This window comes from Strigops habroptila, chromosome 10, assembly GCF_004027225.2.
Source record: "Strigops habroptila isolate Jane chromosome 10, bStrHab1.2.pri, whole genome shotgun sequence".
In the NCBI taxonomy this organism is placed as follows: domain Eukaryota; kingdom Metazoa; phylum Chordata; class Aves; order Psittaciformes; family Psittacidae; genus Strigops; species Strigops habroptila.
Window position 1 is genome coordinate 16,693,129 of NC_046359.1, and position 19,954 is coordinate 16,713,082.

The following is a 19,954-nucleotide window of genomic DNA, read 5'->3' on the forward strand; positions in this document are numbered from 1 at the left end:
AATTTTTTCTCTGTGAAGACAGTTAGTTGTTAGTCCCAACTGCACTATTGCTGCTGTGTTTGGCCAGATTTCTTGGCTTCACGAAGTACTGTTCCTTTTACACGTCATGAGGTACTGAGCTCAGTCCCACGTGGCACAAGGTGGGTCTCCGTTTGTCCTGCTGCTTCTTTTTATCTTCTTTATTTTCAAGAAGAAAAGAGCAGTAAGTTTCCAATATTACGATTTTGCAAAATACAGTTACTGTTCAAACCTGGTGACATTTCTGCTAAGCAGAGAAAAGATATCTCAGCTGTGGGCCACAGGCAGCCTATTTAACCAGGTATCTGACCTATTCATTGCTGCCCATTCCCAGGGCACTGCAGGTGAACCCACCAAGCAGATTTCCAGCTGGTTTATTTTAATGTGTGTTTTTTCTAGCACTGTGCTTATGGAGGCTTTTTTTTCTTTTTTTAATTGTAAAAATTTGGATGAGCAGTTTTTCAGTGCCTCCTTGGGAGGCTGTGTGGCTGGACCATTGAATAGTTCTCCTGATATTGTCTGTAGCTGCTTAAAGTCGCTCTTGATGGGGAAAAAAAACCCCCTAACCGCACCACCCAACAATCATTGCATGCTGCAAGTTTTTGTTTCTTTCCTGTTACAGCATATATGTAATCTTGTACTTACTAATGATATAATTTATTTCTAAACCGAACTTGGAATAGTCTTGCCTGGGAGAACTCAGTCTAAACAAATACAACCATAAAGATGTGGAAAAGGGCCTTAAGCACAGGGGAATTACTTGACTAGTAAATTATAAAAATTTGGTGTGAGATCTGGGAACAAAATCAATCTTCTGCTTCTCTCAATTTAGTGTTCTTCCCTTCAGCTGCGCTGTTCCTACAGAATGCAATTATCTCCTGCTATCTAGGGACTGTAGTTGTTTAGATATAAAGTTTGCAATTCAGTGTTTTAAGACTGCTGCAGTCTTTATTTTGTACACTGATTTTTTTTGAGAAATACATATATTGGTCAGGTTAAGAAGAGATAAATGTAGAACGGCAGCACTGTTTGGCGACAGTGGGATATGTTGATTGTCCCTTCAAAAAAGAGACCAATATCCAATCTCTTTAATGGGAAGCTGAAAATCTCCTGTTTGATTGCTTATGTAGCAAAGATTCAGTGTTATGATTGCTTGGGGTTTCATAATATGGTCCAGCTCCAGCTGTATGAGGACCCTTTCATGGCATTTTAAGATGGGTAGAAACTGAATGTTCATAATTCTGGTGTTGTCATGGGAAGATACGACATTTCGTCCTCATAATTTCATTAATAGGCTTCAGAAAAGAATAGTTTATAAATCGGAGATGCTCAGAAGAGAAGTTATGAACAGAGGTCTGAGAGAGTTTTTCAAAATGGAATTAGTTTAAGAGGGAGGAATTCAGAAAGGTGGTAGACTTCTCATGGTGATAAGGTACCATCACATGGGGAATGTGTGAAGTGAAAGGGTTAATCTCATAAATTAGAGCAGCTTCAGAATGATAGCAGGAAGCAATATTGGCAGAGGATTACATAGCTGAAACAGACGAGGATTAGAATGAATCGTTAACCTTGCTCCAAAAATAAAAAAACCCCACAGTGGCAGGTGAGTCTTTGGGAATTGGAGAGGAAAGGTCGCATGATCGATTGGGCCACTGCAGAATATCAGCCTGGCAGAGCACTGAAGTCGAATGATTCAAGAAATAGTGGTGAAAAAGATTAAGTGAAGAGAAACTGATCTAGGATTAAATGTGCCAGCTCAAGCAGATGGTTATATTACTGATTTAGCCTCCTGCGTCTGCTCACAAGATACAAGACTGAAGGCTCATGTATTCTTGCATGAAAGGGATGGTGCAGAGATGTTTTCACAGTCTGAGTTGGAGTGAGAGGGTCTCGTCCATGAGAGAGGAGTTCTCTTAGAGCCTTCATGCTGTGGAACCTGTTAGTAGGGTGTCCTGGTTTCGGAACAGTGACGTGTTCAGTTTCAGTCTAAGTATTGTGTGACCTTGAATGTATTTTTTTTTTTAACATGTGCCTCTGTTCTGCAGCTGAGATTAATGAACTCTTTCTCAGAAAAGTGTAGTAAAACTAAAACCCTTCATGATTATTTTCAGATACCGGTGTCTGGATTTATTAGCGTGGACTGAGCACTGCGGGGTTATGAGATAGTTAGCGTTTGTTTAGAGGCAGCTTGTTAAAATGCCTGACTCAGATTATAGATATAATCTTGTGTTTGCCTGCAGAATCCTGTGGACACCTTTTCTAGCATGCTGTCACCTGTCTTTACTGGTACTGTTATTCACACCAGCAAAATCAAGTATAGCATAGATACGTCCTATGTTGTAATCGCACCTTTGATTGCAGAAGAGACGTAACCTGGAACTAGTGAGTGAGGGTGTAAATGCAATAAAATTCTTATCACATTCCTAAAATAAGCGGAATTACATCAGAGGTAAATTTGACATACTGGGACTGAAAGAAGCTGAAATCAGCCCACCAGCTGTTTTGTGTTTAATTTGGTATTCATACTTTATTGCAGATGTTTTCCATCACTCCTCTGTCAACTGTGTCAGATACAGAGTTAGCCATTACTAATTGTGGTTACAGACAGATAAATTTATTATTAGGCACTGACAGCTGAACTTGGCAATTTATTAGGTTTGTAGGACCACTGCAGCGCGCAGTCAAATCAAAGTCAGTAGCATGTATGTTTGTTTCTCCATGGAGCGTTTCACTGAGCACAGAAGGTGCCTGTGTTACCTGGATGTGCTGGAGCCACTCATTCATATTTGTTCGTGCCCTGATTGCATGATTTGTTTCTTTCTGGTAGCTATAGACTGGGATGTGCTCTGTGTCTGAGACACTCTGCTTGAGTCCTAGATAAACTCTGCTCTGCAATCACTCTTTTCAAGTGGTGTGTAACAAGATTTTGTACATAGTGATTCCTTTCTGACAGGCTCTTTGTATCATTTTTCTTTGGTGAAAATTTTTCCTGACAAGTGCTGAATATGAATCTTCATGACTCAAGATGGGGTCGTGGTGGTTTTATGTGTCTTTAGTACTGCAGATCACCATGACTTTGCTGTAATCTTGCAAAATTATTTTGATGACTAAGAGCTTTTGGGGGAAGGAGGAGAAGATAACATGGTTATTGTATTAGGAGGCTGCCTCGGAGTATGTTTCAGGAATTATCAGCTTCTCTGGTCTTCTGGAATTCCCTCTGTTCTGGATGGGGTTTTCTGCCTCAAAGGATAATTCCATTGGAATAATGTTGAATTCTTATGAAATTACTCCTCCTACAGGATAAAACTAAAACATGTATAGTGAAAAGCATCCAGACTAGAATTGCATGACCAGAAAATAATCTCTTTTCCTTCTCATCCTAAGGCAAGTTCAGCTATGCTTCAATCCTATTGACAGAGGTTTTCATGAGCAGTTTTTGTAGTCTTACAATGATGAAGCTTCTGAGCTGGCCTGTGAAAATGCTTTGCTATCCTCAAAACTTTTCCCCAACTGTCTTAATACTAATTTTCTTAATGCAGTGAGGACCGGTATTATCTGTCCTCTATTCCATGTTTTATTGATAACAATATCATATACATGACATTTTTGCACGTCTAAGCAGACTGCATCCCAACAGTTTTTCTGGATCTTTCTTGTGTGGTTGGTTTTGGTTTTTTCTTCCTAGGTATCATCAGTCTTGTTGCTCTGTGTCCTTTCTCTATTTGAAATGAGGGATCAAAATCCCTGTTTCACTTCAGCTGAAGCCTTTCTGGTGTTGACCGTAAAGTCAAAGGATCACTGCTCTTGTAGTCATATGCACTTCTTTCCCAGTTAGCTCAGCTTTCTGGCTTCTATACAGCTGCCTGGTGTTATTGACTCATGATCAGCATTTGATTCACCATAACCAGCATACCCTTTTTCTGTTGTCTTTTGCTTTTTATCTTGTCTTCCTACTTAAGAAATGTGCACTATGCTATGGTTCTTTTCAGGTTTTTGTAGGTTGTTCTCCCTTATTAGTTCCTAGCAGCCAAGGGCATTACTATTATTATTTTACTATTAACTGTTACAACAGTAATCTGCTACCAAGAAGATAGTGGAGTTGTGGTTCAACCTCAGATACAGTAGTCAGAACTGTGGGTCCTTTTCTTACCTCTGTAATAGTCATCTCCCTAATAGGGGGTGGTATTTTGAAATAGAGTTTGGTAAGATGTTTAAGACTGATTGATCAGTCAGGAATAGAAATATCAGTTTAAGTAATGCTACACTCTGAGCATTTGTTTTGTTGGCATCTCCCATAGGATTGTTGAAAAGATATTTAATTACTACCGATCATAGTTCCTAAATGTTGTGTACATGGTGTTTAATAAATCCTATGCATCAAGGCTTCTGTTTGTTATCAGCAAGGATTTGGAGAAGGAAACCCACCATCTTTGTTATTTGATTACTGCACTGTTGCTTTTTACGTTCTTCGAAAGCACAGAAAGAAAGAGGCTCCAGGGCAACTAGTAGTATAGCTTCACTCAATGCTAAAAGTTGTCTTAAATGCCACTTGGTGTGTCTTATTCAGATACCCAGCATAAAAAAGGTCACATTTGGTATCTTCTTTTTTGTTATCTGGATCCTGTTAGCATGTGCTTGCCAGCAATTGTGCAAGTCTTGTACTTGATGGTCAATAGGACTTACAAACTTCTACACTTCAATGATTATCTCAACTTCCAAAGGGAAGTTGAAGTGAAGTTTGTAAGTCAAGAAGTATTCTACAGTTCCTTTAGGCAGAAAATGGTTTGTACAGGCTAAATTCCTATTTGTAAATCTACTTTTAAAGCATGCAGGCGCTTCTACTCATTGCACAGTTCAGTTGCACAGCTGAACAGTAAATGGAATGCAGTGAAGCAGAACTGTGCATATGTGGAGTTTGAGCAAGCTATTAAAGATTGAACTATTAAAGTCTGCGGAGATCCTGATTTATAGCATATGGAAGTTGATGGAAACATTCCACTAGCTGCAGTATTTGCCATATAAAACAGCAGTAGAAGTGAGTTTGATTGTACAAGGATAACTTGCCGGTTTTTGAATGCTTGATTTTGCAAATATGACATTCTCTATTCCATATGCAGTTTCAGAATTGGTAAGCTGTCATGGAGCAGTAGAAACAGAAGAGTCAGCATTAGATTCTAAGGGAAATCATGTGTAATGGGTCAGATTATTAAGAGCACAGCCAATTATTTAAATTAGTAATAGTTCATGTTTTATTTGCTGCGTTTTCTGCAAAGGAGTAAACTATCAAGTATAAAATATAAAATTAAGGAAAATACCTGAGAAAGATTGCCTGTTTTAGTCTTGAAATTGAAGCAAAATGCAGAGTCAGGGTCATGGTGTTAAGAGAGCTGGCTGACGTCATATCCACCCAAGGGTATTAGGAGAGTTGGCTGACAATGTTGCAAGGCTATTCTCCATAATCTTCGAGAAGTTGTGGAGACTGGGAGACGTCCCAGAAGACTGGAAGAAGGCAAATGTCATCCTTATCTACAAGAAGAGCTCAAAGCAGGATTCAGGAAGTTATAGGCCTATCAGTCTTACTTCAGCCCCTGGGAAGGTTATGGAGTGAATCCTCCTGGGGGCTATCACAAGTCAAACGAAGCACGTAATTGGGAAAAGCCAGCATGGATTCACCCTATGAAAAATCGTGCTTGACAAACCTGATCACCTTCTATAACAAAATAACCTGCTTGGTTGATGTGGGGCGAGCACTGGACATCATCTACCTGGATTTCTCCAAGGCTTTCGATACTTTCCCACAGCCTCCTCCTAGAGAAACTGGTGCGTTATGGTCTAGACAAGTGGTCTCTGTGGTGGGTGGGGAACTGGCTGCACCCAGAGGGTGGTGGTGAATGGCTCCTTTTCAAACTGGAGACCTGTCACTTGTGGAGTCCCCCAGGGGTCGATACTGGGACCAATTCTGTTGTCCTGGTGGGCAACAAGCTCAGTATGAGTGAACAGTGTGCAGCTGCAGCAAAGAAAGCCAATAGAATGCTGGGTTTCATCAACAGGGGCATCACTAGCAGAGATAAAGAAGTGATTATCCCACGCACTCTACTCAGCGCTTGTCGGGCCACACGTGGAATACTGTGTTCAGTTTAATTCCCACTATGCAAAATGGATGTGGACAGGCTGGAAAGGGTCCGGATAAGGGCCACAAAGATGACCAAAGGATTGGGAAACCAGCCATATGAGGAAAGGCTGAGAGAACTGGTTTTGTTCAGCCTTGAGGAAACAAGGCTCAGGGGAGACCTTATCACCATGTTCCAGTATTTAAAGGGTGGCTACAAAGAAGATGGAGACTCCCTTTTTACAAGGGGTCACGTGGGAAAGATGAGGGGTAATGGGCACAACTTACTCCTGGGGAAATTCTGGTTGAACATAAGAGGAAAATTTTTCACAATGAGAACAATCAGCCATTGGAATAATCTCCACAGGGAAGTGGTGGATTCCTCAACATTGGACATCTAAGATTGAGCAGGACAGTGTGATGTCCATCTAGTCTAGACTATGCTTTTGCCAAGAAAGGTTGGCCCAGATGATGCTTGAGGTCCCTTTAAACTTAGTATTCTATGATTCTTTGATTCATGACATAATGAATTGAAGCACCTTGGGCTGAATATGAAGCACATACAATGTTTTTAAATAAATGTGTTAACTTGTACTGTATTGCTACTTCAGTTATCATCCACTTTTCCTGCAATGATTTTTATCAATACTAGAAGCTCCAATATTGTGCTTTTCTTGTATGATTGCAAGACTTGGAGGTAGTGATGACATGGAGTGTAAACCAGGGAAAGACATACAGTAGGAAATTATATTATCCTTAAAGAATGCAGATAAAGAAATCACTAAGTCTTGTTCTGTCCTTTGACTCTGTAATAAACCAGTACCAGATACGAATGAGATATGAATGCAGAAGTTTTAAAAGCTTGTGTAATTACTAAAAGTTTAAGATACTAACTACAATGTGCAGAATTTAAAAAAAAACAACAAACCAAAACCAACCCCCTGCCCCAAATGAAAAACTCAACAACAAAGAAAAACAAATACCCCACGGAAACACCCAAATGAAAAATATAACACCCTCCCCCCCCAAAACCAACACCCCCTAAAACCTCAAACCAAACACACCACCCACCAACTAATAGATTTCAAGAAAAATACCACAATGCAAATATTCCACCCTCAAAATCGCAATTATGTCTATACTGAAGAGGTGCTAAAAGCACCTGTGCCTATCTGTGGCAATTCAGCCAGCCAGTATTAGTCCTTTAATAGAATTAACGTATTGAGAAGGTTAAGGATTAGTCAAAACTGACTTCACACAGGAGGGTATCAGTTGTCAGGGTTTAATAGGACAGAGTAACACTGTCTGTTACAAGGAACTATATATATTTATTTGTGTGTGGGTGTATGTATGTGTATGGGTGTGTATATATATGTTTTGTTCAGTCATAACTTGAAATTGCTAATCTTAGAAAAATATACCTAGTCAAAACATACCTATTGGAACTTCACACACCCACATCTTCACATGAGAAACTGAATTTTTTTTTTTTGTCTGGGTAGTATATATGTGGATTTTGCAGGAAAGTCAAATAATCTCTGTAGGTGAAAGTAAGTGCTATTAAGGAGCTTTGAGAACTCACTGTTTTAATATTTTACCTTGACAGCAAACTCATGCTCTTCCCCCATTAATCTGGTGTTCTGCAATGCAGTTCTGAGCATGCAGTTTGCATTTATGGCTATTGTTGGGAGCATTTTGGTTTATAGGAGTAATTTTTAGCTCTAGAAACTGTTATGATGTTGTTAAAGGTGTGGGTTGTTTGGTTGGGTTTTTTTGGTCTTTTTTTAGTTACTGGGTCTTCTGCTAGATCAGTTATTTGTTTAGTTTCTATGCATATGAAGATTTTATGAAAATAATTAAGTAGCTCATAATGAATAGATATAATTAAGAATCTGCTGTGTGCTGATCTTCATTCAATAACTGTCCTTGCTTTTTAAAATTGGATGCTTTAAAAATAAATAGGACTTTGTGGCATAAATAACACTGACGTGTTTTTTTTCAGAATGCTTATTGAAGAACCAGAATGATCAATGCAGTAGTATGCTAGTCAAAAGCTCATGCTGTTTGAGTCAGTGCAGGTATCTGACATAACACAAAACAGAATATCTTTTTTTGGTGGAAGATATGGTATCTTTATGAACTAGTGTATTGGTTGACATATAAGGATTAATCAGGATTAATGGATTACTCCAGAATGGTGCTTGGCCATAATCTTAAAGCATTGTTTATGCCTGGTTGTGTTAGTCTTACCTGCACGTTACCTTTAGAAAGTTCATTTTCAAACTTAGGAAAGAGAATAGCTTTCTGATTCAGGTTTTCAGTTCATCAATCTGAGAACCATTCCTGCTGTCTAGGCATGGTCTCTCTTATTGTAGCTAGACAGTATCATCTTTGCTCCTTACCTGTCTGTTTGCAGGATAGAGATAACACTCTTGGGAATTTGGAAATACGGGTATAAAGCAGATCAGACTGTGTACTGAAGGATGAATGAGAATGGATGGAAGAATCATCTTGTAAAGTACTTAAACTAAATGGATAGCTTCTCAAGTTGGATTCATTCTTACTTGCAGTAAATGCTGATATATCCGCGACTGCGCTCCGTTGGTGTTATGGGGACACATTGCTTGTGCATTTGAAAATAAACTGCAGCACCACTGTGTGCACAGAATTTGTGTGGATATCGGTACCTACTTTCCCTTACTGTCTTGATTAACTTTTTTCTGTATCCAAAACCTGGTAAAATAGAAGGCAAAGCAGCATCTTTGGGCTTGCTAATGAAGGCTGCTGTAGTGAATTGGGATGGAAATAACTAAAATTTTCCAGTTTCCACAGAGGAAACTGGCAGATGTGTGTCTAAGTGATGATTATTCAGCAAAACAAAAATAACAGTAGTATATGTCAGTGCGAATCTCTGCAGGGATATTAAGTCTGTACTATTGCCCTTTCTTCTAAACTCTTCAGGAGTTTTTATCTAGACTATTCCTTATAATCTGTTGTTGTTTTGAATATGGAGTTTAAATCAAATACTTATATTAATTACAGCAGAATATAAATACTGGGTTTTTATCAGATTTTAATCAGATCAAGTGATTTTCATTGAACATGACAGACACTATTTATTAACACATGTTACTTTGATCAATTACAAGACCTATATCTGTGTTGTGGAAGACTAGGTTTTCTTCTTTTGGCTATGCATTTTATATTGGTAATGCGTAGAAAGTATTTCTACATGTCTTAAAACACAGTTTGGCCAAAGTTTACAATCTAAGTGAATCAAAAGTTCCTACAAATGATTGCATTTTAGCATTAAACATCAGAAGCAGACATTGGAAGAGCAACATTGAAGTTGGTTTCTTGCAACCTCTTTAATTTTCATCTCTGTTTAGTTTACTGCGATTTTAAGTAACTCGACGTTTGACAGAGATGTTTAAAGGACACTAATATTCTTGTCAGCACTTTCATGTTGCCTCTACCCCTGAATTTTCAGTCTCAAATGAGGAGAGTTTGTAAAGAGGTGGATAGGAGTGTATGTGTATACATGATGTGATGTGTTTGCTTAACTTTTGAACACTACAGATGTAATCCTTTGAAACAAATTACTTTCATCAGTTCTAATCTGACAGTGACTGACAGAAAAAATTATAATCTGAAACTTTATATGCATAGCATATGAAAATGCTCAAAATGTCATAGGAGGAAATGAACCGGTTTGAGATGTCTCAGATTTCAAGATTTAAGAATATCTGAAAAATATTTTACTTTAATAGACATGTAATATGATGCACACTGTAACTTTCTTCATACAAGAGCAAAGTGACCTTCAGTGAAGATCTTTTTGGTGGTGTGATTCAAATAAGGAAATTAGGCATTTTTTAGCTCTCCTGACACTGGAACTGGGTAGCATTTGCTGTTTTGAAAACAAGTTTAGAAAGACAGTGCTGAGATGCTTACTCACTTAGAAGTCTGTTCTAAAGAAATGGAATCGAATTAGGTATCTTAATGTAATTCTGTAACACAATCAAATTATGTGTTTATAGGAATCTTCTGGAGATGTAGTTAGTAAATGTTGGAAGACTGAATCCAGGGAGAGTTTATATTGGATTCTTCTCTATGGATGTGCACAGAAATACAAAGTAATTTAGAGCTGGGTGTGTATAACACCTGGTTATCTGCAGTCACCTTTCACTTGATCTGACAATGGCTTTACGTCTGTCTTAACATCCTGTGCCAATTTTGTCAACCTCACCTTGAGTGAGAAGTTCCACAACATTCTGACTCTGTGGCCTAAATTAAGAGAGCGTTTATGGTAACCATCTGCATGCAAAACAAAGAAAATGGAGCAAAACAGAGTTATGATTTGCTTTGTTGTTTTAATGAGTATGTCCTGCCAACCCAGGAATTAACTTTGGGCAAGGGCATGGGAGGGTGATTCATTTTCATTATTAATTGGTAAGCATATTTAAAGAAATCAGTCTTTATTTGTGAGCTATGTATTTAAAAAATAAGCTATGAACACTGCACAGCAAAAGAAAAAATATTTGCAAGATGAATTGAGAAAGTTTGTATGTCAAGAAGTTTAGCAGTTTTCTCAGTTCTCCAACAGTCAGCAGCTACATTATACATGTATGCATGGTGATTGTGCACAATTCATTTGCAGGAAGTGATATGATGCATTAGATCGTTAACTAAAAATTAAGTATGTCAGGGACTTGCCCCAAACCAAGTTATATTTTTGCTGCTGTCAGTGTAGAATAATTTTTGTAGCTGGACTCTGTAGAACCCTTTTCAGACTTTCTCTAAAAGCACAACAGCATACAATGGTAGAAAATAAGGCAGTACAAAATGAAACTGGTGGTTCATTTCAGCAGAAAGTAGCCTGTCTGCCTCTGGCTATGGAGGTATGATGTTTGTATCTTCTCTAGTGACCCTTTCTGGAGACATCTCTAGCACAATGTATGATTGTGAAACTGGAGTTTCCATTCTGCTAGTGTGCTTATTTAGGAAGAAAGGCTAGGAAGAGAAAGAGGAAGAAGAATGTGTTTATATAGCTGAAATCTAACACCACTTATTTTAACCTGAAAATAAACTTTTAGTTGAATCAAGTGCAATGAAGATTAGGGAATACTAATTTTGCACTTTAAAACCCCAAAACAACTCCCTCACCCCATGTGCTCTCGGTTCTAATAGATGCTTCTTATACAAAGAGTACACAGCAAAGCTCTTAGCTTTGTATATGTAATCTTCTAGGTCCTTGATTTTGGCCTTTAGGGATTTTTCTTTGTTAGTTGCAATTGTAAACTGCACGTATAAACACATGCACATATTACATTTTCTGGATGTAGTGTCTGACCGGAAGCAGTTACTACTTTTTGCTTTACAATTGATTGTGAAATGCAGCTTGGGCACTGTTGTTGGTATACAAGGAAACGGGTTTACCTACACTTAGGGCTGGAGTTTGCTACATGAGGACAACTTAAAAAAGGTACCATGAATTACTTTTTAAAGTGTTGGATTAAACTCTATTTAATCTCCTTTTCAGAATTAAAGACAGTTTAGTTTAATTACTAGATTGAAGTAAATTAAGGTAAAGAGAAGTCCAGCTTAATTCAGGATGAGTGTTTAAAAGTGGCTTCAAATTACTCAGTTCAGCTTAAATTCAGGCATTTTAGTTAATTTGGTGAACTTCTCTGTCCCTATGTAAAAAGCTGCCTGTAAGAACACTTTTTTTTGGTAAACATGCATGCCTTACTGTGTGCATTTTTGTAGCCTCATCCTGTTCTGCTTCCAGTTGCATGCTTCATCTGGTAGTTTTGTTTTTGTATTACATTTTATTTGCAGTGTTCAGTATGGCCTCTTCATAATCATTCATGTGAAATTCATTATTGGAAACCCTAATTTTGCTTCCTAAATGAGTGAGGAGAATGGAGAAACTGATACTGTTTTTGTTCTATTCTTAAACAGCAAAACTGTTAGAAAACAGACTCATTACAAAGTTTTTCTTTCTTTTTAACTTGAACTACATTTCTGCAAAAGGATTCTGCAGTTCATAGTTATGTTACTTTAAATGACTGGGATTTACATAAGGGTCTGCTAATGTTTTTTCAGGGTTGTTGGCAAGATCTCCTTCGACTGTATTACTACAAGGATTTAGTCCCATAACAGTTATATTTCATACATACTGACCTTTGTTACAGGAACAGGCAAATGGGAAAAGCACGTATGTAGTTATTAGAATTATTTTAATTGATTTGCCCACATTAAAAGTAAAAAATATGCTGAGATTTGATTCTGCTTGTGTTCAGGGATAGCTGTTTCTGTGTTTAGCAATGATTTTGTAAATGCTTCCCCAGATCTTGTTGGGCCAGAAGCATAACCACTGTTCTGTTCTTGTTTATTTCTTTGGTAGGATGATGAAGTGGTTCTGCAGTGCACTGCAACTGTTCACAAGGAGCAACAGAAATTGTGTCTTGCTGCAGAAGGATTTGGCAACAGGCTTTGTTTTTTGGAATCCACATCAAATTCTAAGGTACTTCTGAGTGTTTAAAGCATCATGTATGAAGCAAGGATACAGCTATAATATTGCTTGCTTTGATGTGCAATACACAAATTGTTCTAGGAGAATGGACAAATCAAATCTATCAATAATTTAAGGAATATTTAATGCCACTTTGAAGATTAACTGTTCCTTTGTCATGGCCCTTTGGCTGAACTCTAATGCTGTGATTTCTGTTTTGGGCTCACTTTAAAACTAGCTTGCTGCAGAAGTCCATTTCAGTAATACGCTTGTTACTTTGCTTGTCCAAACTCAGTTGTAGTAAGCTGCAGTGCAGTTGTTGTTGTGTGCTCAAAGACGCATTTAATTACTCTGATTTTAACTCCCCAGGAAAGAGAGCATTTATTCTATTTGTGGTAAGTTTTTATTTTGTAACATTTATGTTGAGGTGATGATTACTTTCAGTCCTTATTCCCTAACTGAACCTAGTAATCATGTAGGTATCAAAATCATCTCATCTAATCAGTTTGTTATCTAAGCCTACTTAACTCTGCTATATATGCAGTAGGTACAGTAGTTTGAAAAATTAACTTTGCCATTTGTTGCAAAGGAGGAGTTTTGTTTCACAATCATGTATGCTCAAACAAATATTTTGAAGACAAAAACATGCCTTCTGATGGCAGAACTGCTTTGCGACCAAAGCAATGGGTATAGTTGGATTTTTTTATTTATACAAAGGGAAGAATGTTCCTTATTGTATTTGTTTTTTCTTCAGCTGAAATATAACTGTTTGATGAGAAAATAAAATTAAGGTAAAGCATCTGGAAAGGCATCTTTAGAGGTTTAGAACAACAACAACAAAAAAAGATAGTTTTTATCTTGCCAGCTTCCATAACATCACTTTTATTCTCTCTGATACATTGAAGAGTAATGCTTCATTTTCTGTGTCATCATTTTGAATCTATTATTCATAATAATAAATTTTTCACTAGGATATTAATGATTCATTATAATAGCAGTGATCTAGATGAATTAATTCATGACGCTCTGTTTTAAGTTGATCTTTTTAACAATAAAAATGTGCTGGGATAGATGTGGTTGCAGTGCTAGTTGCCTGGAAGGCCAGAAAGATCAATTTAATGAATTTATTATCATTCAGTAAGTTTGGATATTAAACCTACAGTCTCTCTATCACTATATAAAATTCCTGACCATTCTTGCCTTTAAGGGATATGAAATTTACGCTGTATTCATCTCCTATGTTTCCTTGTCAGTGCTGCTTTTTCTCCATGTTTTGTGAAGCAGTATTTATTCTGATTATTCTGCATGAACTTGGAGGGTTAAAAAAAACCAAACAAGAGAGAAAACCCATGCAGCTCATCCTTGTTTTAATTTGTAAGGCTGACAGTTTCTAGGATTAGCTTGTTTGAAGTGATTTGGAGATGTAAATACTGAGGGAGCCGTAAAATTACCAAATCCTTAAAGCAAAGTTGACTGTAAATAAGAGTAAATAAAAATTTTTTTCTTTCTAATATCTATGTCCATACAACGTTACTATTGCATTATGTAAGGAGGAGCATAGGAAATATTAGAAGAGGCATGTGATAATTTGAAAAAGGCTTCAATGGAGCTCATGAGACAGTTAAAAAAATTCACTGCATGTCTTGAAGACTATTTTTTTCCAGTTGTAATGGGATTGCGATGCACTTTAATTCGGTAATGTGGCATCTGAATTACAGGTATCAAGGATGAAGTATGAAACCAAGTACCCGTAATAGGCCTCAGCTATCATCCTAGACTTGCATTCTTGAGAATGCCTGGAACGAGCCACTCCTGTTCTCCAGTATCCTTCAAGATGTGGCTCCTAGTGGTGTAGCTGATGTTTTATTATCACAGCTTATTCGCATGCACTTTCTCACACTAAGATCATTCACCCTACAAACATAATGGTCAAATTGAAGATGTATATTGATAGAATAATTTAGCAACTAATGACTATTAATGCTTATCCTATTTCAACACCACCAGCAGGCCCATTATGAAAATTACTTAATTAATTTTATTTTCTTCCGTTCAAGCTTACAACACAAGTACTTCTTTGGGCGGTTGTATAGATTCCGTCAGTGTTGGAGGACAACAGCAGATTTCGAAAACAACCAAGAAAAAATGGATGATGGTAGTTGGGCTAAATTAGCAAGCACTTTAATAAGCATTATCAGTTCACATGTGCTCACATTTCAAAACTGTTGCCAAATTCCACTGTCTTCTTTTGGAAAATAATCCATGCTTGTCAAATCACTTTACTGAGAAAAAAATACCCTCTTTATTTCTTAGCTCTGTAACTATATTGTTCTTCTGTATTTCTTGTAAAGTGTTTGAATTTTAAATAGGGAATGAATTCAGATTTGGAGCTACATTAGAGCTTGTTTTTAGGCTCGAGGTTGGTTTATTTATAGCAAGTGGAGAGACATTTTTTACTATTAAATTTGCTGTCAGGCTCCTTCTGAGAAGAAATGCATCTTATCACAAAATGTCATTTTATGGAATCAAATTTCAAAGTACAGTTATATTTTTAAGTTTGTGAATGTTTTTGTCCACTGGTTTGCTCATTCTTACAGGAAGAGAGTTGAGAGTTGGGTGGTTAAGCCTAGAGAAGAGAAGGCTTCAGGGAGACCTTATGGCAGCCTTCCAGTACTAAAGGAGGGCCTGCATGAAAGATAGGGAAGGATTCTTTTTCAGCGAATGTAGTGATAGGATGAGGAGTAACTATTTTAAACTGAAAGAGGGTGGCTTTGGGTTAGATAATAGAAAGAAATTCTTTACTAGAAGGGTGGTGAGGCACTGGAACAGGCTGCCCAGAGAAGTGGCTGCCCCATCCCTGGCAGTGTTCAAAGCCAGGCTGAAAAGGGTGCTGAACGACCTGGTCTAGTGGAAGGTGTTCCTGCCTGTGGCAGGGAGGTTGGAACTAGATGATCTTTAAGGTCTTTTCCAACCCAAACCATTCTATGATTCTATATAGTCTAGGAAGTGCTGAGTGAAAGGGAAAAACAGTAACTCTAGGCAACTTTTGGTACAGCATGGAAGGCTATTGTCCTTTGCTTCCAAGGCACACCGTGGGCTTATGCCCACCTTAATGCCCTCAGGCCCTTTTCTGCAAAGCTGCCTCCCAGGCAGTCAGACCCCAAACTGGGTCATGGGTCATTGTATAGCAAATGTATTCTTGTTTTGAAATGAATTATTTAATCCAGTGGATTTGTTTGCTGTTGTGAAGGACACACAGAGTGACTACATCCAATACTGGTTACAGCAGTAGCCTTGGAGAAATCAAGGATGGATCTTTGTAAAAGTTTTTCAAGTTCTACCAGGGACTGTTCTCTACCTCTGGCTGATAATGGGATAAAACCTCTTTTGCACTTTACACTATCTTTATTTCATTCATTTTTTTTCTAACTTTAAACCCAGCTGGCAACTATGGACCACATAGCTGCTCACTCGCAACCCCCCCAGCAGCATGGGGGAGAAAATTGGAAAGGTGAAAGTGTGAAAACTCATGAGTTGAGATAAAAAGACAGATTAATAACTAAAGCAAAAGCTGCATGTGCAAGCAAAGCAAACCAAGGAATTCATTCACCACTTCCATTGTCAGGCAGATGTTCAGCCGTCCCCAGAAAAGCAGGGCTCCATCACACCTAATGGTTACTTGGGAAGACAAATACCATCACTCCAAACGTCCACTACTTCCTTCTTTCCCAGCTTTATAAGCTGAGCATGACACCTTATGGTCTGGAATATCCTTTTGGTCTATTGGGATTGGCTGTCCCAGCTGTGTCCCCTCCCAGTTTCTTGTGCACACACAGCCTCCTTGCTGGTGGGGTGGGGAGCAGAAAAAGGCTTTAACTCTGCTTAAGCACTGCTCAGGAGTAACTAAAACATCCCTGAATCATCAACACTTTTTTCAGCATAAATCCAAAACATGATGTCAGGTCTAAATTATGTGTAATTTTATCAATAGGAGACAGTTCGGAGTATAGAATAATTGGGTTAGTACAAGATAAATGCATGATCTACTCATCTATAGGGGTGTATTAGCTCAACTGAAAAAATAATTGTATTTTAATCTCTACCAATCTACCAAGCAGATCTATCTCAAAATAGATGTTGTTCTAGAAATAGGTTACATATCTGATACTCAGAATACATAAACCATCAAAAATTTTTAACGTTCAAATAGTTGCAACGACAAGAGTAACAAAACCCAGAGACATGCTGAAGACAATTTAAAATGCTTAGTTTCCTAATTTCAACTCAGTATTTATCCAGCATGTCTTGTTAAATCTATAACATGAATTTTAATTTCTTGACTAAAATGAAGAAAATAAGCAATGGTTGTCAGAAGAAAAAAAAAAGACAAAAAAGACCATCAACTTATTTTTTGACAATGGTCTATAGGTAATTTTGTTTCATCAATATTTGCAGTACTTTTAAATCTATTCTTTATATGGAAGACCATCCATTTTATCAAAACAAGAATTATTAATAGTTTTCTCAATGACTTGTGATATCTGTTTCTTTACATTTGAAAATTAGATTGTTGCCTTTTATATATAAACAGATAGCTAATATGAGGAAGTCCATTCATTAAAAGATTATGCTGTCTGCTATTGAAGTAGTTTTATTTTAGGCCTAAATAATGCATGGAGTGTTGAAAAGCAAACAAGCTGGAGCTGTGTTTTAACAGCTCCCGAATATGATAACTGTCTGTGGTGCAGAATGAAAAGCACTCAGCTCTGGACCAGTCACAAACATGGTTTGAATCACTTGTGAACCACTGCACAGCAGAACACTTGAGAGTGAGTTACCTACCCTTGTTACCCTTTTTATTGGCATAAGGTGTTGTTTTCTCTTGTTTTTATGGCAGGTGGTAAACTCACACTTTAATTCCATAATGCTCTGAGGTATAGAACAACTGCTTTACATCATCAAAAAGGACTGATAAAAACTGTAGTTCCATCCGTATGCCCACTCCCCCCGCCCCCCACTTTGAGCTTTCAGCAATTTGGGCTTGAGAGAGGGAAGGATAACATGATGGGTGTTTTTAAAGATCTGGAAAAAAAGCAAAAATCCTCTTTTTTATTATTTTTTTTTTTTTCTTTTTAAGAAGGCGGTGCACTGTGTGATGCCATGGTGTGAACTTCCCACTGCGCTCTGAATTACATTATATATAATAAGTTACAGTACTGAGAGTCCAAAAACTCTGATAACTTTTTTTTTCCATTTTTGTCTTTGAAGAACCACTTTTCTCACTTTTCTCCCATGTGGCAAGGCATGATTGCAACACTAGGAGAGATTCTGCAGATTTGCTGCTGGACTGGTGTGGGCCAGTCGCCTGGGGCTGTCTGCTCCATGACCCACAGCTATGTGTATCAGTGATGGTCCCTTCTTTGTTGGTCCCTAGATGCTACTGTTGTGTGAGGGGTTAGAAAATAAAGCCTAATGATAAGACTAGCATGCTGTTTCTTGTGCTGCCAAATACCAATTCTTGGTGTTTTTTCTTTGCCCTTTTTTGGGTCTGTTTTCAATACAAAAAGCAGGAGCTGGACAGGTGGCTCTGCTGGAAGGGGAGAGGAGAATAGGGGAAGGGAGGGTAGAGAAAGATGGTCACCAGGCACAGCCAAGGATACAAGAAAATATGATTCTCTAGTATTTACACCAGTAATTTCTCTGCCAGCAGTCAAATTCTATACAGATGTGTCTAGAGAAGGGTGTCATCCTAAACAGTGGGCAGGGGCACTGGCCTGAACTCCTGTAACCTTGTTGCCTTGGGGAAAAAAACCTCTTTTTTTCCATTTGTCTTCCAGAGTGCAAGATCTGAAGGCAAGAATTGCTTTCTTTTTTGTCTTGTACAGCAAACGCTTGAGCATGTTCTCAGTGGCCAAGGCAAATAATCTTTCTGACTCCAGAGAAATTGAGTCTAAAACTGTTTCTGACAGTCAAGAAACAGTACCTGTACTTTGCACAGTTTTTGATTGCATTAAATCCAAATGTAAGACAAAACGCACATGGTGTCCATTAATGTATGGATACAAGTGGATGCTTTTTGAGCAGTTACTGACATAATGAAATGCTAAGTTTTTGAAAATTTGATTCACACTGAAGAATCAAATCAGGATTGTGTTTACACTGGAATGTTCTGGGAATTTGTCATACAGTAAGGTATTTGTTTCGGCATTTTTTGATACTTGTTGTCATTTCTTTCTGTGCTTATGTTTCCATTTTGTACTTCTAAAAAAGTAAAAAAATACTGTGAGGGCTTTGGCAAGGCTTTGTAACTCCACCTCTGAGGCCGTTTTAATTGCCTTTGTGTCATGTTGCCAAAATGAATGTTCATATTTAATGGCAAAGATGGCACTTAATCTTGCATAAACTCATGTTCAGAGGACTCCATTTGGCAGACATTCACTAAGATCATCGGTTTTAATAATTTAAATGAAGAGTTGGTAGCCATTTCATGTGTACTTCCACATTACTTGCATGATTTAGGCATATGTAGAGGAAGTCTTTATACGCGTAGACCAGACAGGGTTTTGTTCAATGAATCATTCTTTCCCAATAAAACGCTTCTCTATAGTAGCTTTATGCAACACAATTTGTATTATTGTAAATATTTTTTATTATGTACATAGATTCAATTTTTATTCTTTGTAAGCCCTGTATAAATCCTGAGCCTAAATGCAAATGTGTAGCCATAGCCATCAGACCTGATTGTGATCCTTGTACTTAATCCCACAAACCAACAGAATTACTTCTTGAAATGGAAAGCAAATAATTTGAAGTAAACGTGAAACATTCAAATGAATGTGAAACACACTGGGTTAGATCTCCATGGATGGAAAGCTGCAACAGAAATATGGCTTTATATCAGCTGAAAGTTGTGTGCAGTATTAGTAGGCATAATAATAAAATTTAGCATGTTTGGGGAATTACTTAGGTGATGATACTACTCCAGGTGGTGGCACTGAATGAAGGAGTAGTACGTATGATATGTATGTGTACATTATGTCTGTTAGCAACTAACCAATGCAAGACAAATTTCAAAATGCTCATTTTATCTTTAATGACTTGTTTCATACTCTTAATAACATAGGCCATGCAATTAAGAAATGTAACCCAGAGCTGTAAAATTTATGTTACTGAACAAACAAAACCTGAGTTGTAATTTCTCCATTCAAATATGTAGTTTGCAACTTTCTTCAGTGTCTAAATGTCTATTAAAAGCAAACAAACCAACCCTAAATATTTACAAACCCACACATGATGGTGGTGGTTGTTGG

At 37.6% G+C, this 19,954-nt stretch overlaps 1 protein-coding gene across 7 annotated transcripts in view; it reads left to right on the plus strand.

The window, feature by feature from the left end:
• RYR2 (ryanodine receptor 2) overlaps nt 1–19,954 on the plus strand; it is a 375,228-nt gene that overhangs the window by 81,334 nt on the left and 273,940 nt on the right. For all 7 annotated transcript variants that reach the window (XM_030499610.1, XM_030499611.1, XM_030499612.1 and 4 more), the window contains exon 2: nt 12,537–12,656. In XM_030499610.1, coding sequence (XP_030355470.1) covers nt 12,537–12,656 — 120 coding nt within the window. The remainder of the gene's footprint in view (nt 1–12,536; nt 12,657–19,954) is intronic.